The following is a 21,866-nucleotide window of genomic DNA, read 5'->3' as shown; positions in this document are numbered from 1 at the left end:
ATGCCCAGGGACTATATAAGGATGTCTTGTGTAGCAATACAGGGACACACGTTAGGAGGAGCTATCTCTCGGCGCCGCAATAAAGAATACCTGCTTGTCAGTTTGAAAACTTTGTTAGCGAGTTTGTTCCTGGAGTTTTCTCTGAATCACAACATAAACTTCCGTATCCCCTGAACATCCCCTACCACGCCATGCCGGAACTAGGTCAGGTGCTCAAAGCGAGCCCAGGATGTGGTGCCGCCCCGCCGAAGGATGGCGAGGGTGGGCGGGTTCCTCTTGTATCGCGGTGTGGTGACGTGAGGCGCTTGCGTGTGACGTTGTAGCGGCTTTCGTTCTGTTCTTGGTCTCGACCTCGTCGTTTCCTGACTCGTGTTTGTTTGTTGCCTGTTGCCGCTATGGCGAAAGTGGCTGACACGAAGCTTTACGACATTCTGGGGGTGCTACCCATGGCCTCCGACAACGAGCTCAAGAAGGTGGGTGGGGGTCGTGGGTGTCGGCGCCCAGGCAGAGTGAGTGGTAGCGCTGTGGGGAGGATGGGCTTGTCGCCGGGCAGGGGCCCGCGGGGCGGCTGAGTTGAGCTGTCCAGCGGTTGTCGCGCGGAGTGAGGCCGGCCCGGGGAGTGTAGTCTGAAGGCGTCTGAGGCCTGTAGGCATGCGCCGCTAGGGGAAAGCCCCCGGGGCCTCCGCATTCTACCGAGATAGGCCACGCTGTGGGGCCGCGGGGACTTGGCGGGTGGGAAGCGCCGGCTTAGCGGGGTAGGTTGTGGTTAGCGCCCAGAGGAGAGGTTATCGACGGGAGGAGGGTGCAGCGGGGCCTGGTCGTGCTGCCCGTGTCCCTGGCGGCCGCTTGGTTTCGGGCGCCGCTCGCTTCGTCCTCGCAGAGCCACGTCCCTTCCGCGAGGTGAAAACTTGGAGCTGCGTTATTAGAATTATAATTCAATGCGTCTATTCCATTCTGTAGTGTAGAAACCACTTTTTTTCTGGAAGGACTTGTTGGCCATTTACACGTTAAGGAGGAGAATTAACTAGGCAGTTTACTAGCAGTGACCTGCTTCTGCTGATGGGTGGTGCTGGTATTAACTGTGTTACCTGTCATGCATATGGCAACCTAATTCGCACAGGCAATGGCAGTGTTGAAATAGTGTTAGAGGTGGAAGGCATGTGGTGAGAGGGTGGTGCTGTAAAACAAATCCAATCAAGTAGAACTTTTTTTTTTTTTTTTCTTTCCTTACTGAATTCTCTTAAAGGTATCCGTGTACTCTAAGAATCAAAAACTTACACTTACAGCAGTTTTCTGCTTGGATAACCTCTGCTGCTCAATATTAATTTGCTATAAATTAGATGTACCAGGGAATGTAAAGTTTCCAACAGCAAAAAGTTCATATATATCTTATTGTCACTGGAAGGTCACATGGATGCTTAATTAATCTGATATTTTAATCTATATAATAGTATAGAAAAGTGAAAACAACTAATGGTTTAGTCAAAAGGGGCTGAGACAAATTAGTGATTTTTAATTTTTATTGAAGTTGTAATATTGTGCCAGTGTAGACCTTGATTCTGGATCTGTTTCTGATTAAATAAATAGTGGTAGCTTCCTTTTGGCCCATGGGTAGTCTTAAAAATTTCCCTGAACGGGAATGCTGTTATCAGCAAAGACTTGAGTGCTTCCTCTTTAAAAATTAGCATGCGAGCTCCTATTTAACTGATAACGTTGTGTAGGTTTTCACTTTAATTTTCAGGGTTTGGTGGAGGTTTTCTGTTTGTGTTTTTACACAGACTCCCTAAAGTGTGTGGGGAAAATACCTTTTTATTACAGAATATGTACATTTGTGGAAGACTATGCTTTGTTACTGATAGGTAATTTGTCCTAATAAGACCTGTGATTTTTGTTTTTTCCACTTACCATGCTTTAGAATACTTGACTTGTATTAGTAATTCTCTGGGGTTTTTATTAGTTCCTTATCAAATGTTATTTCTTGATTGCATGCAGAAGTACAGAGTATTTCAAGTTGATTAATAAAGAGAAGTAACTGCAAATACAAAAAAAGGAATCTTGTTCCAGTACAGAGTGGAAAGTTATGATCTCTGTAAAGCTTTGCGTCTAAAGCTCTCTTAGTGTTGTAGTTCTAAAGAGTTGGTTTGATGCTCAGTTCTACAGAAATAGAGCTTTTGAAAAATCCACTCTAAGAACCAGTGTTTCAGTTGTTTGCAGTTTCATCAATGTAGCTTTTTTTGTATGTATAATTTAAAAACCAGACTGTATACCATGTAATTTATTGATATCTGTCCCCAGATTGTTACTGGGAGTGTTGAGGTGGAGTGGGGGGGGAGAGCTGAGGTCTTTACTGTCATAAACTGAAAGTGTAGGAAAAGCCTCTGCATGTCCTGTTACTTGCTTTGATCCTTTTAAGTATAAGCAAAATGGATGAAGTACTGCTGTGGAGAAAGTGATGGTCCTGAGAGTCAAAGTACTGGTCAAAAAAAAGCTTTCTGAAAAATCTATTCTGGAGACTGGGCTGTAATTCCTCCTGCTGCTTTACAACAATGAAGTTAAATAAAAGCAATGATCTGTACACTTCTGCACATGTAACTCATATACTTAGTTCAGAGTGAGAATAAATCTTCCATTATTGATATGTAAGGAAGAATAAAATGTGTGTTGTGAGGATTGACTGATAGAGTTGAATGAGGAGCTGAGGCAGCCATTTTGTTATTAATGTGTTGGTATGATTGAGGTGAAAGACAAATGAGTTGAGACTTTGTAGATTTTGAGTAGCTTCTGTATAGTAAGTCGTTTTCATGAAAGTCCAGTGTGATTCTTCCTGTAAGTTAATGAAGATAAGCAGGAAAACTACTAGCTATTGTGCTATAGTTGTGTTTAAATGCAAGTGCAGTTAGTTTTTATCGATGTTGGAATTTTTTTATGTATGTTAGCATTTCACTGTATGAATGATTTCAAAATACTAATTTTCTCACTTTGCTCTATTAGTATTTTCTTTCTTCCTGAAGATGCCACTTGACTTTCTCAGAAAAGTACTGATTAATCAATATTTAAACTAATTTCATAACTCTTTCAACTAGGCGTATAGAAAGCTGGCCAAGGAATACCACCCTGATAAGAATCCAAATGCAGGAGACAAAGTAAGACTTTTTTTACATTTGCTATTACAAGTAGCATCTAAGGATCCAAATACAGATGGTGTTACAAGTTGTTAAAAAATAACTGTGAGAGGGACCCCGGTCTTGTCTACTTCTTCCCAACCTCAAAATCTACCAGCATACCCTGTGAAAAAAATGCAGCAGTTGGCTGAGTCAAATTGGTTGCTGAGGGAAAGGTGCCCATCTTCATCTGCTGAGAAGATGCCAACTGGCATTGGCATCTAAATAGGTATTTGGAAAAGATAGTCAATTTTCCAACATGGAAGAGTGGACGTGCTGAGGTTCTTGAAACTGCTGCAGCATAGAACAGATATGTGGGGAGGTTAAATTAGATTTGTTATGCTAATAGCAATTAAAAAATATCAATTAAGTTGACTTAGCTGAATCTCTAACAGAACTGATGTTTAATGGTTGCTTAGAGGTAAGCTGAGGTGACTATGAAAAGGTACTCATTTGGTTTGAGGACAAACATGAATATATGCATTTTAGTAGGCTGCATAACTGTTAGTATATTTTAACTGCCTAACATATTTTGAAGTCTTTGCCATTAGTGTGTAACTAGGTTTTCCTTCCCTGTTGGCTGCTGCAGTGTTGTGTAATTGGGGCTCTTCTTTGGTTGGATTTTCTTTTTGTTCTTTGTAAGAAAATCATCTTGTGCTGTCTGCAGTAAAGAAGCAAACTCAATGAAATTTTGCCATAAAATGTCTTATTTTATAAGAGGTAACACAATAAGCCCAAGTCTGACTTTTAAGTCTCACACATTAGAATTAAGGTAGGAAACTGTTCTGTTGTCTACCTTCTTAATTGAGCGTTTGTGCTGGGCACGAACAAGTAGTAAAATGCTCCCTTGAAGTTCTAAATTATCATGCACTGTTTTGATTCTGTTCCTCTTCTAGTTCAAAGAAATAAGCTTTGCCTATGAAGTATTGTCAAATCCAGAGAAACGTGAGTTATATGATAGATATGGAGAACAGGGCCTTCGAGAAGGTAGTGGTGGAAGCAGTGGAATGGATGATATTTTCTCCCATATCTTTGGTGGTGGATTGTTCAATTTCATGGGTGGTCAGAGTCGAAGTCATAATGGTAGAAGAAGAGGAGAAGATATGATGCATCCACTCAAGTGAGTATCTTGATACTTGAATTTGTAATTTCAGCCTTTCCTGATCAGTACTTGACTCTGCTAGTTATATTCCTTAAATGGTTCTCAGTTCAGATATTCTGTGGTCTACACCTACTTTTCAGACCTGCATGTTGTGCATAGCCCAGAAGGCAGTCATCCTGCGTAACTTAAGTTACTTACCCTTACAGAACACCAAATACTCTGCCTGGTTATTAGTCTGTATATACTTTATTAGCATTATTTTCTTGGTTTTGCTCCTTAATTATGTTCAGAAACCCTAATCTGAAAAAGTATTCATCAATCAAGTATTACTCATGAGCTGGATTCTTAAGAAAGCAGAGGTACTAAGGCTCTGGAAAGACTTGCATTTATAGCATAATACCAGCTGGAAAAGCATGTGTGGTGGGTTTGGTTTGGGTGTTTTGTTGTTAGTTTTTTTGGGTTTTGGGGTATTTGGTGGTTTTATTTGGTGGTTTTGGGGGGGGGGGGGGGTGTATTCTTTTTTTAATGCCATGCTTGAATATCGCATCTAATTGGGTTTTGTAGCTCTCTGCTTACAGTCATGGTTGGCTTTTTTTGCCTACTGATCTGGTCCTTTCTAAGTTCTTTCTGAATTAAGCTTTATCTTTCCTGTGGTTGGCAAGCCATGCTTGGTAAAGTCTGTTAACGTTTACATGCTTGCTTAGCTTAGTAGCTAGTACTGCATGCTCTATTATTAATTAGCTTTGGTTTTGTTGTTGTTTGTAAACACTGATGCCAGGCAACCTTTTCTCAATACATGGAGTTGAAATTTCTATCCACTAACAAACCCTTTTAGGAGAAAAACTAAATGTGTTCATAAACTCATAAACTTCTGTCAATATATGAATATTATTGGAGTTTGATAGTGTATTCAAGAGCTCGTAAAAAAAAAAAAATTAAAACATGAACAGATCTAAAGAATTGAATGGCCCTGGGGACATGCTAAGCCCTCCCCACTAAACTGTCTCATGTGAAAAGCCTGATACAGTAGTAAGTCTTCTGAATGCATTCTTATGTATTGTCAGGACTGTCTTAGAGGGGTGGTTTTCTCACCTGCCTGGTAGAATAAACAAACAAAAATTGACTATGACTAATAAACCCAAAAATGCTAGATCAGCTGGCATTCTATTGAGAAGCACAAGCAATCCTGTCTGGTTTCTTCTGAAACTATGTTCAGGATTGCACGTGTATATTCACATGTATAGAATAGGTTTTTAATGGCTCCTTGTGAAAGCTAAAATGGTGCTTTAAAATATTTTATTTTAATAGCAGATATAGTCTTTCTATGAATCTCTATTTTTCTTTAAATTTGTCCTAGGCAACTATTCTTATTACATGGGGAAAGCAAGTTGTTAAATGATAACCTAGGAGAAATGCTTTATTTTGTAGAGTCTCTTTAGAAGATCTGTATAATGGCAAGACAACTAAACTACAACTTAGCAAGAATGTCCTTTGTAGTGCATGTAATGGGTAAGTTTGCTTACATTTTTGAGTTCTCTGATTGTTTTGTCATATAGTGGAATGAAGCATCTGCTATGTCAGATCTGTATTGGTATTTGACTTGCTGGAGCCTGCTCTCAAACCAGAAAACTGTTGAGCTTGAATGATACTGTTGATGGAGCTGGAACTATTCAAGGACTTTTTCTGGGGGGAAGTGGGGAGGAAAGAACCCAATTATAATTGGCAGTGCTATTAGGTATGTTAACCTACTGATTTAGAGAGGTTTTGGTCCTTTGTTTCTGGAAGGAAAAAAGAAGTTACTTTTCATGCAACTGGTGCTTTCTATTCTAGGCAGGGAGGGAAGGCTGGAGCTGTTCAGAAATGTAATGCTTGCCGGGGTAGAGGTGTACGTATCATGATCAGGCAGCTTGCTCCTGGAATGGTTCAGCAGATGCAGTCTGTATGCTCTGACTGCAATGGAGAAGGTAGGCCAAGCTATTCTATGTTACTAAATACGTTCACTTGGATTCAACCTCCTGGTTAAATCTCGGGAGGAATATATCTAGGACCACGTTGCTCCTATCTAATCAGTTGGGTCTCAGTCTGATGTCAACATAGAGAAATCATTTTACTTTGAACAGCAGCAAAATTTACAGTTCTTACTGTAAATTAATGTACTGAAAAGCAGTATGTAAATTTACAGTAATTTACTGTAATAAAATACAGTAAAATACTGTAAAAAATACAGTAATTTACATACTGAAAAGCATCCTGGAAGCTTGAATAGTAAGGGTTAAAAACACTTAGATGTGAATATTACTTGTTGCTATTACTGTTACAGTAAAACCCAAGGTTTTGTTTTAGCTTTTTATCTTTTTGCAGTCTCCTAACATCCAAGGACAGATTTAAGCTTTAAAATGGAAACTTAAAGTTGGATTTTAACTTCTTCAAATTATGAAGATACCTTTTCCGAAATTGGTTGTGTTTGAGGGAACCAGTTCAGCACATGATCTGCACTCTGTAATTCCTTTTTAGATCTTCTGCAGTTTGCAGAGTAGTAATGTCACCTTGTGGGTGATTTTTCTCTTAACAATACTTGGAAGTTAGAGTTGGTTTGTGACTAGTCAAAACATTTCATAAATGATGTTGTCTCTGGCTGTCCTGTTTTCAGTTTACATACTTAACTTACATATTTAGTAGTTTCAACTGTATCATAATGTATTGCTTTGTTTCACAGAAAGGTGGTTTAAGCTGGCAGGTTTAATGTTTTAAGCCAAGTGCATCTGCTTGTGGCACTTAAAGCAGTGTTGGCTAAGTACTGAAAATGTATGGTGCGTGTGGCCTAGTATTTTGGTTACTCTGTACAAAGCCAATAGCTTACTTGAAAAATAAAGATGAGATAGAACAGAGAATTTAAGTCATTTTTGGTAGTCATTTTTCAGTTCGGAAAAAGTAATTGTCTTACTAGAGGTAACAAATGGTGTGAAAACCTATTCTGTTTTAAGAGTATGAAAGTCAACTTCATAATATGTCAGAAAATGTTAGATCCCTTCAGTGGGAAAACTTTTATATGTTGCTTTTGCATGAAACTGTCATTTGACCACGTATCTTGCCCCCGTTTTGTATGCAAGACTCGCTAGTTCTATTGACTGCATCTCCATAGTATATGGTGGTGGTATCCTGGAAAATGGGGCTGTCAGTGAACAGACCCTGGTAATCCTTTTTTGACTGTTGTTAACAGAAGTGGAACTAAGTTTCCTAAATTCATTGAAAGAGTTTGGAATTTGTTGTGACTTAAGGGAGGGGAGGTGTTTCAGTTTGGTTTTGGCTTCATCCTTTCTTCTATAGATGTCATCCTCTAGCATAACAATGAATGGAAAAGTAGGTGTTTGTTTTTTAAGAGCAGTAAGTTGAGTGGTGAGGATACTGGAGTCAAATTAAGATTTAAGGAATACTAGAAGTTGTAGACAGTCTTGTTTTGCCTTTCTCTAAAGTACTCTCACTTTTCAAACTTGGTGTATCTTTGTATAGCTTCTCTTTCACCCCCTTCCCCCCCCCCTTCCCCCTCTCCCAGCCAGGGTAAATTGAGCTTAGCTTTCCTCTTGTGAGGAATTTGTAAAACAACATCTGAATCACTAGTTGTGTTGCATGAATTCCTCAGCCTACTCTCTTCAGAATCAGATGCAGTTACGTGGAAATCTCCCAACTCAACATTTGTCTGTCTTTAGGTGAAGTAATTAATGAAAAAGACCGCTGTAAAAAATGTGAAGGGAAGAAGGTGGTCAAAGAGGTAAAAATACTTGAAGTCCATGTAGACAAAGGCATGAAGCATGGGCAAAGAATTACATTCAGTGGAGAAGCAGATCAGGCTCCAGGTGTGGAACCAGGTGATATTGTCCTCTTACTCCAGGAAAAGGAGAATGAGGTAATGCTTTTGAGTTTATATTTTAAAAGCCTTTTATCCTAGTCCTCAATGTAGATGGATGTTCCTTTAAAGTAATTGATATAGTTGAAACTCTGGGAGAGATGGTGTATAGCTTTTAATAGATTTATGGCAAGTAACAGGGCTTTCATGGTGAGCCAGAAACTTTGCAAGTCTGTAGCCAGAGGACATGCAGATTCTGGTGCTTCCTCATGCTAATAAAAGGTAGCTTTCTCTGATCAGCTCAGGCTGACTCTGATACAGTGGACGCTGTGAAGAGAGCCATTCAGGTTGTTAACTTCAATGTGCTTTGCTTGTGACACTAACAAAATGATAAGTGTTGCTTTCTTTTCAATGTCTTGTGACATGGCAGGAAACTCCTTTTAAAATCCCCAGATGGTGCTTTCTGTCTCTGCTACTGTGATTCTGGAAATATATCACGGAATAGTGATGTTACTGATTTGCTTAACTGAACAAAGAAACTTGATTATTTTGTACTAGTTTAGTAAGCATAAGCCTTAACATATTTTGGAGTATATACACAGCACTTTTGAATTAAGTATTGCAAATTGCCTTTTCCTGTGTTAAGACTCCCATAGGGTAGAGTTGAGGTGACTGGTTTTTTTTTGTTTGCTTTTGTTATGGGTGTTTGTTTTGTTTTTTTTTTTGGGGGGGGGGAGGGGGTGTTTGTTTTTTGTATTATACTCTGGAAAAATGTTGACTAGAATGGCGGTGTTAGGAAATTCTGTTATGATAAAGAATAGCATTGGGTACAAATTTAAATTCCAGTCATGTATAAGGATATAATGTTGGTTATCTGAAAATTAAGTACTTTGTAAGCTTTTCAAAGCAGTGTCAAGGACTGATAATTTATCAATTTTACATAGCTCTTTAAACATTCTTCTCCTCTTTTCTGTGATATGGGTTGAAATATGGCATTGCAGTTGATTTTTGACTATGAGGGAGAAACCACCTGTAAGCATACAGAACAGTCAGAGGTGAATGATGGCATCAAATTCCAGATAGCGGATGCCACTTCTGTTTTAGTCTTCTAATACGCTACATCTAGTTTTACAATATTAAGAGTTCTGAAAAATACCATACCTTGTCCTAGTGAGTAAAGCTAGACTGACTTTTAGCAAAGCTTTCAGTGTTCTTAATTTCTCTCGAGGTAGGAGTCATGGTTCTGCCAGATTTACTCTGAGTGGCTTAAAGACCACTTATGACAGATGTGTACTAATTGATCAAAGCCTTGCTGTAGATGAAGTTAGCTGAAGCAGATCAGCATGATAACGAGTTAAATGTTGAGAAACAAAGATGTGGGGTTTGTACTCCAGTACAGAGCAAGTGGTGTCAAACTTTTAAGTTTTGTTTATAGATTGCTTGTATGGAAGATCTTGGGGTTGAGAGAGTACTGCTGCTGTACTGACCTCCTTGTTTAATTTGATAAGGCAAGCCTCACATGATGTAGTGTGGCTTGCCTTATCTTGGATGACACTTTGATCAAGCACAAACTTTCCAAGTATGCTACGCTATTTGAATTAACAGAATCAAGTTAACTTTGTACAAAGGAGGCTGCTCTGGCGCTGAGTTTTAAGAATAAATAATTCTAAATAATGAGTCTCAGATATGATTATGGTACTAGAAAACGCATCCCCTGATTTTTGTGGTTTAGGTGTTCCAGCGGGATGGGAATGACTTGCATATGACGCACAAGATTGGACTCGTTGAAGCACTGTGTGGATTTCAGTTCACGTTTAAGCACCTTGATGGACGTCAAATTGTGGTTAAATATCCTCCTGGAAAAGTAATTGAACCAGGTAAGCTTGACCTGATAAGGACTACTTTGACTATGCTTTTGTGATTCTTTAAAACTTAATCCCATTCTTTTTGTCCTGCTAACTGAATCTAGGCTAGAGAAATTAAGAGAATCGTATAGAGAGAATTGTTCTGAAGAGCACTCTCCAGTTTACTTTTCTTTGACTTGCAGGTTGTATTCGTGTAGTCAGAGGTGAAGGAATGCCACAGTATCGTAATCCTTTTGAGAAGGGCGATCTTTACATTAAATTTGATGTTCAGTTTCCCGAAAATAACTGGATTAGCCCAGAAAGGCTTACGGTAAGTAGATTTTCAGACACAGATACAGTGGTCTTATTTGACAGTGTGTGCAAAGTATGTGTGGGGTATGCTTGCTTTCAGTGCTTAAATTTAGATGCAAGTATAGTTGTTCTTTTACCATCGTTTATAGGCAACATGCAACTTGAAAATACCCATTTGAATGCTGATTTATGGAACCTGTGTTTAAAAGCTGTGCAAGTGTTAGGCAGATGAGGGCAGGAGGAACAATCTTCCTGCTGTTGTGTGATAAGTTCTCACAATGCAACTGTATTCACTGATTGCACCTCCGGCTGATATGTGGAGCTGTGGGTTTTCCCTAAGTGGTGTCTTCCAGTTGATACAAATACTTTGGATACTTTTAAATAAGTATACACCTTCAGGTTTTGTATCAGCTTATTAGACTTCTAAACTGAACCTGCTCTGAGGGGGAGGTCTTGAAGTTGTGGGAAACTGGTCGCTTTATTTTAGCAGTTGTAAATGCAGTACTGAATATACTTATTCTTTTGGGGCAGGAACTTGAAGATCTTCTGCCAGCTAGACCAGAATTTCCCAATGTAATTGGTGATGCAGAAGAGGTAGATCTTCAGGAATTTGATACTACTCGAGGTTCAGGTGGTGGCCAGAGACGTGAAGCTTATAATGATAGTTCTGATGAAGAAAGCAGCCATCATGGACCTGGGGTGCAGTGTGCCCATCAGTAAATGTTTGTCTAAAAAAGTTGCACAAGGATTTGTCTTTCAAATTTTGCCTGACTTGTTTTCAGCAATCCAGCTGGATTGTATAAGTAATCCAGATGAACCAGTGGACATCTATTGCTGTATGTGTAACTTTTTGAATTGGTTTATAGTATCTACAGAGTGTAACTTAAACTATAACCACAAGCTTACATCTTCATTTTGACTGTGTAACAGAATAAAGCACCTGAAGACGGGACTCCTTTTCACATGGGTTTTAAGTTTGCCCTTGTATCAGTGCTTGATTTTTACCAGTTTTGTGTAGATTAAGTTTCATTTTTAAATTCAAGCTCTACATTGTAAAGTTTGTGTACAATTTGTCCTGAGGCTTGGTATTTGGCTGCACCTGCATAAGCTGCTGCAAGTAGAATAAAGAATTTTCATAGCCTGTATCTGTTATCTTAGATGCATGGTAAATGGGCTTTGCACATAATGGGTTTAGAGCTGACTGGGAACGATGGAAGAGTAAATTAGAAGTGATTGCAAGTTGTTTGGTTTCAGGTTTTGTTGTGGTGGTTTTTTCTTTGTTTTTTTGTTTTTGGTTGGTTGGTTTTGGTGGTTTGTTTTTGTTGGTTTTTTTTTCTACCACCTTGTGAAGGGCTTCTGAAATTAAAGCAGTTGATGTATAGTATATTTCTTTTGCCTTGTAGCTCTTTCCAGTGGCTATAACTGTCTTGTCTACCATCTACACAGTCTTTTTGTACACATCTTGGAAACCAAGATGTTGAAACTGCTATAAAATGATGTTGCAGTTAGATAACAATGGTGTGCCATATGTTAAAGTTGAAATGAGATATGACTAAACTGGCAGGGGGAGGCTGCAGCCATGTCTTTTTTTTACAAAGAAAACACAAGGATATCTTAATTCAATCAGAAGATAACAAAATCTTGTAATCAATCCTCTTGTAAATGAGGATTATTAAATCCCAACATAATGGTGACTTTATCTTAGGTTTTGCATCCCATTCAAAGCCTGACTGAGACTCTCTTCCTAGTGGGATGTTTCTCGTCTTAAACAAATCATTTGCAAAAAGGAATGTTACATTTGAGAACTTGTGGTTGCAGTAATGAAGTTCATGAAGAGATGGAGATTAGTGTTGTAGTTGACAAAACCACTTTGTTGACCTGGAGAGATAGTAAGTGTAGGTGGGTTTGTTATTTTTTCAGTAGTTTACACTTGGTTTGAACTATTTGTAGACTCTTAGAATAGTTAGGGTTGGAAGGCTGCCCTGGAGCATCACGTTTCCAACCAGCCCTTCCCTGTTGGTATGAGGTCAAGCATGGCACTTCTCCTTGTCAGCTCCTCTATTACTGGCAGAAGGAGGTTGTCCTCTACACAAATGAGGAACCTCCTGGATTGCTTGGGTGGGGCCATACAGTCCCTCCAACGGATATCAGGGTGGTTGAAGTCCCCAATGAGGATAAGGGCATGAGAGCGTGGGGCTGTTCCTATCTGTCTATAGAGTGCTTCATCTCTCTACATTGCTCCAAGCATTTATTACAGGTGCTGGCAACTGACTGGATGTGGTGGGATGGAATGATGCTCCCCTCCCTCAACACATCTAGATTAAAACTTTCTTGACCAGCCTGGCACGCCTCCTACCACAGAAGCTCTTCCCCTTTGTTGTCAGACCAGCTCCACCAGCCTCCAGTAGACCTTGCCTCCCAAACCAAGTCCCATGTTCTAAATATCCAAACCACTGACTATGGCACCACTGTTCTAACTGTCCATTAACCTGCCAAATATGCCTAGCCTTTTTAAGGTCCTGTCCTTTATCCTGGAGAATTGATGAAAAAACTGTCTGAGCTCTAGAGCCCCTAACCACCTCTCCCAGAGCTCTACAGAGGACTGTCCTACAGTCCTTCTTAACATTCTCCAGGTTACTGATATCTATATCGCTAGCACCCACATGGATCACTAGAAGTGGGTAATAGTCCGTGGGACTTACTGGACCAGGCAGCCTCTCTGCAACATCCCTGATCCAAGCCCCGGTAGGCAACATACCTCCCTTGAGAGTGGGTCAGGCCAACAGATGGATGACTTTCAACGTAGATTCCCCTACTACTATGACCTGCCACTTTTTCCAGGCAGCACCAGTAGTGATCTTCTTCACCGGTGCATCAGCCTGTTGTTCATTTGGTGAGGTGTGTGTGTGGTTTCCTTGTTAGCCCCCTGCAGAACTGCAAAGCGGTTCTGGGTGGTTACATAAGATTTAGGAGGAAGCCCCTTGGTTTTAATTGTCCTCTTCCCCCTTTTTTTGTTGTTTTTTTTTGTTTTATTTTCTTTTTTTCATTGTTGTTACTAGTTCCCAGCTTCCTGGGTTAACAACCTCCTTGGTTCCTCCATGAGCTACGATGGATGCTTGAGACCCCTGCACAGTTTGGGCCTGGGGCAAGTGGTCCAGCTTCCTCTCAGCTTTCCTAACATCTTTTAGCCTATTGACAGTGTCCCACAGCCCAGCCACCCGCTGCAGGAGGACCACCACTAAGGCACACTGAATACAGCCCTGTCCATTGTGCACCCTCCTCAAGAGACGAGTGCAGGCACTCTACAGTCCGAGCTCTGCACTGCAGCCTCCTCTCTCATAGGTTCTGTCTGGGTTCCTACCCTGGCCACCACTGGGGCAGCCAGAGCAGAGCTCCCAGACTGGGCCCTGGTCATGAGGCATGTGTGCACCATCCCGCGCACTGTCCCCGTGAAAACTGCCACACCGTGCCCTGGTTGCTTGTGCTCCCTGGGGCAGTTTTTCAACCAGTCAGGGCTGGTGCCATCTCTCCTGGTGCTGCCCCCTGTGAGTCAGCTGCTTGCATCAGCTGAGCTGCTGTCTCCTGGATAAGTCCTGTCGAGGACTTGAGGTTCCTTTGGTGCATCTTGCCGTTCTGGATTGAGGCTCCTGGACACTGAGCTTCCCCCCGCTCAGGTGTTGAAGGCATCCTCTCTTGATCTACTCATCTCAGCAACTGAGCCTTCTCCAGGCTGAACAGCCCAAACTTTCTTAGCCTGTCTTCATACAGGAGGTGCTCCAGTCCCCTGATCATCCTTGTAGCCCTCCTCTGGGCTTGTTCCAACAGTTCCATGTCCTTTTTATGTTGAGGACACCAGAACTGTACACAGTACTCCAAGTGAGGTCTCATGAGAGTAGAGTAGAGGGGCAGGATCACCTCCTTTGACCTGCTGGTCATGCTCCTTTTGATGCAGCCCCAGGTACGGTTGGATTTCTTGGTTGCCGGCTCATGTTCAGTTTCTCAAAAAAAAAAAAAAAAAATCTGTTTTTTCCTTCAAATTTAATGTGGTGCTTTCTGGGCCGTTAGAACACAATTTTGTGAGGGTAGACTCCATTTGAGACATAGAACATAGAAGGTAGGTATCTGCAGAGCTGAGGCACCTTCTTGATTTGCGCCAGGATCTGTGAATCCACCACCTTCTGGTCTGACTTGCGCTGCTCCGTTATCTCATATTTTTCTTTCTCCGTGTCAAAGATCTCGCCTTCCTGGTGCTTGGGCTTCCGCAGCCTCTTCTTAAAGTAGGCATCAGTGAGATGCTTGGGAATTTTTACTCCAGAGATACCTACCTTTGTAGATGTAGCAATAACAAATTTCTGATGGGCCCTACGCAGATGGACACAATTGACAACCAAGTGTCCTGTAACAAGCAAAAGGCCAGTATCGAACTGCTTCAAGAAGATGACATGCTTGCCTCTGTGACAACCAGTCAGCAGGATCAGAACAGTCCCTGGAGTGATGGAGGCCCTCAGTCGTCTCTTGTGCTGGCTGAAGGGCTTCTTGCCATGATTCAAAAGCTTGCGTGGAACATCCTCAGTGGGAAAGTACCTGGGTATTTTGCACATTTTCACCACGCAGCTGCCTCCATTCTTGTACCCATCCACCGGTTTGGTTGTGCAGGGCTTCTCTTGTTTTCTTTTCTATCCTTGTTACTGGAGTGGTGTACTTAGAATCATAGAATAGTTAGGGTTGGAAAGAACCTTAAGATCATCTAGTTCCAACCCCCCTGCCATGGGCAGGGACACCTCACACTAAACCATGTCACTCAAGGCTCTGTCCAACCTGGTCTTGAACACTGCCAGGGATGGTGCATTCACAACCTCCCTGGGCAATCCATTCCAGTGCCTCACCACCCTAACAGGAAGGAATTTCCTCCTTATATCCAATCTAAACTTCCCCTGTTTAAGTTTGAACCCATTACCCCTTGTCCCGTCACTACAGTCCCTAATGAATAGTCCATCCCCAGCATCCCTATAGGCCCCCTTCAGATACTGGAAGGCTGCTATGAGGTCCCCATGCAGCCTTCTCCATGCTGAGCAACCCTAACTTTCTCAGCCTGTCTTCATATGGGAGGTGCTCCAGTCCCCTGATCATCCTCGTGGCCCTTCTCTGGACTTGTTCCAACAGTTCCATGTCCTTTTTATGTTGAGGACACCAGAACTGCACACAATATTCCAGGTGAGGTATCACAAGAGCAGAGTAGAGGGGCAGGATCAACTCCTTCAACCTGCTGGTCACGCTCCTTTTGAAGCAGCCCAGGATACAGTTGGCTTTCTGGGCTGCAAGCGCACACTGCTGGCTCACTTGCGCTTGTACAGTGCTTTTCTTGCATACGTGGCTGACCGGGAATACCTCCTGATGCCCCAGGCCAAGACAGGGTTCCGGCTGGCTTGATGCTTCTTAACCATCTTCTTCTCTCCTCCTTCCTTCTGGATTGGCTTCTGCCCCAGTGGCTTCTTCTCACCTGGCTAAGGATATAATTCCTTAGTCCAGGGTCAAATCCCTATAAAGTTGCTGAATTCATCCAGTCCATGATGTCAGGCTCCATCTCTTGTAAAAGTCTTTCAGGGCAGGAGAGATGGTGTGTAGTGTTGGATTGTTGCCTGCTTATGACACCACCAATCTTGCCTGATCACTGTTGAGCTTCTCTGGTTTTGTTGAAGTTCAGTCTTTCCTGGGTTGATGAACGGAAGGAAGTCAGGGTCAGTCGATGGTGACCTGATGACACATCTGCTGATGCTGCCGGCTTTTCCCATAACTTTATTCTCTGCTGATGGTCATGTCAGCACATATCTTCTTTTCAAAGCCCAGAGTGGTGGAGATGGGCAACAACATATAACTGAGTTCATTGGTTGTTTTCCCTCAAAATTAAATCCCCTTGAGGTACACACTGGACTTCCCCATTTTCCTGAATTACCCACCAAGTATATGCTGGTCCCTGAGCAAAAGCAGTCCCATGAGTGGGTTTGTCTTTACCTGAAGTAGGAATAATCCAGACTGTCTTCCCCAACAATTCTTTATTTGTACCACAGTAACTTTATCCCCCTCTACAGTATGGAAAAGTTCTGATTAGGCTGGGCCAGCTCTGTTGGCAGACCCTCTAGTGTTGACCAGCCAGGTGGCTTTTGGTAAATGTGTATCCTAATGTTTGAAAGAAAGCCCCACCACCCATTGCTCTCAGTGTAGTTTTTAACAGCCCATTGTACCGTTCGATTTTCCCAGATGCTGGTGCATGGTAGGGGATGTGATATACCCACTTGATGCCATGCTCTTTGGCCCAAATGTCTAAAAGGCTGTTCTGGAAATGAGTCCCATTGTCTGACTCAGTTCTCTCTGGGGTGCCGTGTCACCACAAAATCTCTTTCTCAAGGCCCAGAACAGCGTTTGGGGCAGTGGTGTGGGGCACAGCATATGTTTCCAGCCATCTGGTCAGTGTTTCCACCATGGTAAGCGCATGGTGTTTGTCTTGGCAGGTTGGTGGGAGTGTGTTATAGTCAATCTGCCAAGCCTCCCCATATTTGTACTTCAGCCGCTGTTCTCCGTACCAGAGAGGCTTTAACCGTTTGGCTTGCTTAATTGCAGCACATGTTTCACATTCGTGAGTAACATGGGCAATAGCGTCCACTGTTAAGTCCATCCCTCGATCACGAGCCCATCTATATGTTGCATCTCTGCCTTGATGGTCTGAGCTGTCATGGGTCCACTGGGCCAAAAATAATTCACCCTTATGTTGCCAATTGAATCCCTCTGAGCCCCTTCAATCTTAGGAGCTTTATCCTCTTGTTGGTTATTCTGGTGTTCCTCAGTGGCCCGACTCTTGGGTACATGAGCATCTATATGGCGTACCTTCGCCACCAGATTCTGCACCCAGGCAACGATATCTTTCCACAGTGCAGCAACCCAGATGGGTTGCCAGTTGCTCTGCTTCCGTTGCTCCAACCACCACCACAGGGGATTTGCCACCATCCATTAGTCAGTATAGAGATAAAGTAGTGGCCATTTTTCTTGTTCAACAATGTCCAGGGCCAGCTGGATGGCTTTCACCTCGGCAAACTGCCTCATCCTCTCCTTCAGCAGTTTCTGCATCTTGTCATGGGGGACTCCATACAGCTGCCTTCCATCTCTGATGCTTTCCCACAATACAGCACAACCCATCAGTAAACAAGGCAAAATTGCTTTTCACTTTCTGACAATTTATTATATGGTGGGGCCTCTTCAGCACGCATCACCTCCTCCTCTGGTGACATTCCAAAATCTTTGCCCTCTGGCCAGTCCATGATAACTTCTAGAATTCCTGGACAACTGGGATTTCCTATTAGAGCTCGTTGCGTAATTAGTGCAGACCCCCTACTCTATGTAGCATCGGTTGCATGATGCGTAGAGGAGACCCTGCCTTTGAGCATCCAGCTCAGCATGGGCAACCGGGGTGCCAGGAGGAGCTGTGCTTCAGTGCCAGTCAGTTCTGACGCAGCTTGAACCACTTCATAGGCTGCCAGTATCTCTTTTTCAGTGGGAGTATTGCTGGCCTCGGATCCTTTGTGTCCCCGACTTCAAAAGGCGAGGGTTCTACCTCACACCTCCCCTGGAGCTTTCTGTCAGAGGCTCCCGGTAGGACCATTCTCCCCAGCTGCAGTGTAGAGTACATTTTTTACATCTGGACTGGTCCAAGTGCTACTGCATGAACTATCTCTCATTTAATTTGCTCAAAGGCTTGTTGTTGCTCAGGGTCCCGTTTGAAATCATTCTTCTTCTGGGTCACGTGATTGAGAGGGCTTACATTCAGACTGTAATTTGGGGTGTGCATTCTCCAGAACCCCAAAACACCTAAGAAAGCTTGTGTTTCTTTCTTATTAATTAGTGGAGACATTTCTGTTATCTTGTTGATCACATCTGTGGGGATCTGGCTATAACCATCTTGCCATTTTAATCCCAAAAACTCAATCTCCTGTGCAGGTCCCTTGACCTTACTCCGTTTTATGGCAAAACTGGCTTCCAGAAGGATTTGTATAATTTTTCTCCCTTTCTCAAAGACTTCTTCCGCTGTATCACCCCACATGATAATGTCATCAATGTGCTGCAGGTGTTTTGGAGCTTGCCCCTGTTCTGGTGCAGTCTGGATCAGTCCATGGCAGATGGTAGGGCTGTGTTTCCATCCCTGGGGCTGTCCATTCCAAGGTTACTGGACACTTCTCCAAGTAAAAGGGAAATGTGGCCTTCACTCTGCTGCCAAAGGAACTGAGAAAAATGCACTGGCAATATCAAATGTTGCATACCACTTGGCTGCCTTTGACTCCAGTTCATATTGAAGTTCTAGCATGTCTGGTGCAGTAGCACTCAATGGTGGTGTGACTTCATTTAGGCCACGATAGTCTATCGTTTGTCTCCACTCTCCATTAGACTTTTGCACTGGCCATATGGGCTACTAAAGGGTGAGTGGGTCCTGCCGATCACTCCTTGGCTCTCCAGACTACAGATCAGATTATGGATGGGAATCAGGAAGTCTCTTTTGGTCCAATATTGCTGCCGGTGCACTGTTGTGGTCGTGATTGGCACTTGTTGTTCTTCGACCTCCAGCAACCCACAACAGAAGGATCCCCTGAGAGACCAGGCAATGTGGACAGTTGCTTCATTTCTTCCATCATCAAGGCAGCTATACCAAAAGCACACAGGTACCCTTTTGGGTCTTTGAAGTACCCTCTCCTGAGATAGTTTATGCCAAGGATTCATCAAGCGTCTGGACCAGTCACAGTAGGGTGCTTTTGCCACTCCTCCCCAGTTAGGCTGATTTCAGCCTCCAGTACAGTCAACTCTTGGGATCCTCCTGTAACTCCAGAAATATAAATGGGTTCCACCCCTTGGTAGCTTGATGGCATCAGGGTATACTGTGTATCGGTATCTACTAGAGCCTGTGGGACTGATGTGCCAGGCCATCTGATCCACACAGTCCAATATACACAATTGTCCCTCTCCTCCAGCAGGCTGGAGGCAGGGCCCCACTAATAGTGATCATTAGACTCTCCATTTAAGTCCTGTATAAAGGGTTTAGTATTCCTTATCACAGGAGTTAGAGTAAAATCAGCTCTTCTGCTCTATCTGGGAAGCTGCTCACCAGTGACTGGAGCAGGAACTTTCTTGAGAAGATCATCATTGACCGTTCGTTGTTTTCCTCTTCAATTCATGCACCTGTTCCTCCAGAACTGAGATAGGTTTTCCATCCCACTTTCTCATGTCTACTCTGTGATCCCGTAGGTAAAACCATAGGGTGGCCCATGGCATGTATCTCCTATACCTTCTCTCTTGGGTAACAGGACGCCTTCTGTTAATAGCTGAGATGGAGGTTGGTATATGTGAGGAGCTGGATATATTGGATAGATCATCTCTCAATAGTTTCAACTCCTGGGACAGTTTTTCCACCGCTGAAATGATGAAAGGGGTGAGATTGTCTTCAAACTCTCAGAGTTGATGAGTCAATTCATCCACTGTTGGTGATGCTGCCTCACTCTAGGTCATTATGCCAGTGAGTGGGCATATAATGACTGTGCACTCCGTGTAAGTTTCCGCCACATGGGTCATGTACATTCAACTTCATATGTATCTACAGATGCATTCCCAGTATCTGGCCTACAGTAGATCATCTCTAGAATCGCTGATTCCCTCTGGGACTGGATGCCTCTCTCTATCATTGTCCATTTGGCTGAGCGACTCATAACATCATCCTTGTAGGGAAACCTTTCCTTCACAGCTGCCAAGAGCCACCTCCAAAGGCGGAGGGCTTGTTTCTCTTTTGCAATTGATTTGTCAATTCCCCCTTCCCTAGCAAGTGATCCCAGCTGCTTGGCTTCCCTACCTTCTGGTTGGTGACCATCAGCCCCACTGTCCCAGCTTTGGAGCAACCAGGTGACGATGTGCTCACCTGGAAGATGGGTGAAATCTTTTCGCATAATCCGCAGCTCAGTCAAGGTTCAGGATCTAGAAGTTTCCTCTTAGAATCATAGAATCATAGTATAGTTAAGGTTGGAAAGGACCTTAAGATCATCTAGTTCCAACCCCCCTGCCATGGGCAGGGATACCTCACACTAAACCATGCCACCCAAGGCTCTGTCCAACCTGGCCTTGAACACTGCCAGGGATGGAGCATTCACAACTTCCCTGGAGAGCCCATTCCAGTGCCTCACCACCCTAACAGTAAAGAACTTCTTCCTTATATCCAGTCTAAACTTCCCCTGTTTAAGATTTAACCCGTTACCCCTTGTCCTATCACTACAGTCCCTAATGAATAGTCCATCACCAGCATCCCTATAGGCCCCCTTCAGATACTGGAAGGTCTCCACGCAGCCTTCTCTTCTCCAGGCTGAACAGCCCCAACTTTCTCAGTCTGTCTTCATATGGGAGGTGCTCCAGTCCCCTGATCATTCTCGTGGCCTTCCTCTGGACTTGTTCCAACAGTTCCATGTCCTTTTTATGTTGAGGACACCAGAACTGCACACAATACTCCAGTGAGGTCTCATGAGAGCAGAGTAGAGGGGCAAGATCACCTCCTTCAACCTGTTTGTTATGCTCCTTTTGATGCAGCCCAGGATACGGTTGGCTTTCTGGGCTGCGACCACTCACTGCCAGCTCATGTTCATTTTCTCATCAACCAACACCCCCAAGTCCTTCTCCACAGGGCTGCTCTGGATCTCTTCTCTGCCCAACTTGTAGCTGTGCTTGGGATTACTCCGACCCAGTTGTAGGACCTTGCATTTGGCATGGTTAAGCTTCATAAGGTTGGCATCAGCCCACCTCACAAGCATGTCAAGGTCCCTCTGGATGTCATTCCTTCCCTCCAGTGTATCAACCGAACCACACAGCTTGATGTCATCGGCAAACGTGCTGAGGGCACACTCAATCCCACTGTCCATGTCACCATCCATTCTCTTCCTCCAATTCCTGTAATAATAACTGTTGTTCAGTTGCCATCCCCTCTAGTACACACATGGGGTCTTTGTCTTTCTTCACTGCATGCTTTGGTCTTTGTGCCTCACTTTTGCTTTTCACCTTGCTTACAGGTGCAACTGATATTGGCACAGATTGGTCCTTTGGTTTACCTGAACTTTCTGTCACCGAGTTTGAAGTGGCTGCATTGTCTGTCACTGGGGTTGGAGTGGCTGCAGTGTCTGTTGTCGAGGATGGAGTGGCTGCAGTGTCTGCTGTCAGGGTTGGTGTAGCTGCTATGCTTGGAGGTTGAATAGCTGCGTTGTCTGTTGCTGTCGGCATTTCAGTAGCTGCTGTGCTTGTCACTGGGGTTGGTATAGCTGCTATGCTTGGGTTTTGAGTATCTGTGTTGACTTTTGCTTTGCCATCAGATCCAGGGACATCTTTTTCCTGCTCCTTACAGAGCAGGTCCCTATAGTTGTTGACCAAGCCCCAGCACATTGCAGCACATTGTCCCTCTCTGGTATTGCCAGGACAACAGCATGCCTCATCTAAGTGTTCTGCGAATTTTTCCATATTCTGCATTTGTTCAGGAGTGAAATTCCAAAGCACTGGAGGGGCCAACTGGCTTACATGCTTTCCCCTACGATCCT

General features: G+C 43.2%; 2 protein-coding genes across 2 annotated transcripts; one reads left to right on the top strand and one right to left on the bottom strand.

Annotated features, from left to right (window-relative positions):
* Window positions 1–295: 295 nt before the first annotated feature.
* On the top strand, window positions 296–11,211 carry LOC133275270 (dnaJ homolog subfamily A member 2-like). The gene is made up of 9 exons (XM_061465114.1): window positions 296–473; window positions 3,084–3,143; window positions 4,058–4,281; window positions 5,692–5,772; window positions 6,094–6,227; window positions 7,971–8,167; window positions 9,840–9,984; window positions 10,155–10,282; window positions 10,795–11,211. The coding sequence occupies exons 1-9, from the start codon at window positions 396–398 to the stop codon at window positions 10,981–10,983; spliced, it is 1,236 nt and encodes a 411-aa protein (XP_061321098.1). The 5' UTR covers window positions 296–395; the 3' UTR covers window positions 10,984–11,211.
* Window positions 11,212–14,282: 3,071 nt separating this feature from the next.
* Window positions 14,283–21,555, bottom strand: LOC133275279 (large ribosomal subunit protein eL6-like). The gene is made up of 3 exons (XM_061465133.1): window positions 21,346–21,555; window positions 20,147–20,212; window positions 14,283–14,939 (listed from the first exon to the last, which is right to left on the bottom strand). Exons 1-3 carry the CDS (start codon window positions 21,553–21,555, stop codon window positions 14,325–14,327), a joined length of 891 nt encoding a protein of 296 aa, XP_061321117.1. The 3' UTR covers window positions 14,283–14,324.
* Window positions 21,556–21,866: the final 311 nt, after the last annotated feature.

This window comes from Pezoporus flaviventris, unplaced genomic scaffold (genome assembly GCF_033815535.1).
Source record: "Pezoporus flaviventris isolate CSIRO_AGI_PZ_B2104156 unplaced genomic scaffold, CSIRO_AGI_Pfla_v1 ptg000038l, whole genome shotgun sequence".
Classification (NCBI taxonomy): Eukaryota; Metazoa; Chordata; class Aves; order Psittaciformes; family Psittacidae; genus Pezoporus; species Pezoporus flaviventris.
Note: the sequence above shows the minus strand (reverse complement) of the source record. Positions and strands in the feature narration are given on the sequence as shown.

Excerpts from the sequence above, each read along its gene's own strand:
- LOC133275270 (XM_061465114.1), top strand. The coding sequence starts at position 396 with ATGGCGAAAGTGGCTGACACGAAGCTTTACGACATTCTGGGGGTGCTA. Across the intron at positions 3,144-4,057 it reads ATCCAAATGCAGGAGACAAA|TTCAAAGAAATAAGCTTTGC; the intron begins GTAAGACTTTTT and ends TTCCTCTTCTAG. Across the intron at positions 6,228-7,970 it reads CTCTGACTGCAATGGAGAAG|GTGAAGTAATTAATGAAAAA; the intron begins GTAGGCCAAGCT and ends GTCTGTCTTTAG.
- LOC133275279 (XM_061465133.1), bottom strand. The coding sequence starts at position 21,555 with ATGCCGACAGCAACAGACAACGCAGCTATTCAACCTCCAAGCATAGCA. Across the intron at positions 20,213-21,345 it reads TGCCAATATCAGTTGCACCT|GTGAGCACATCGTCACCTGG; the intron begins GTAAGCAAGGTG and ends CCCATCTTCCAG. Across the intron at positions 14,940-20,146 it reads TGATGGTCACCAACCAGAAG|AAAAGAAAACAAGAGAAGCC; the intron begins GTAGGGAAGCCA and ends TAACAAGGATAG.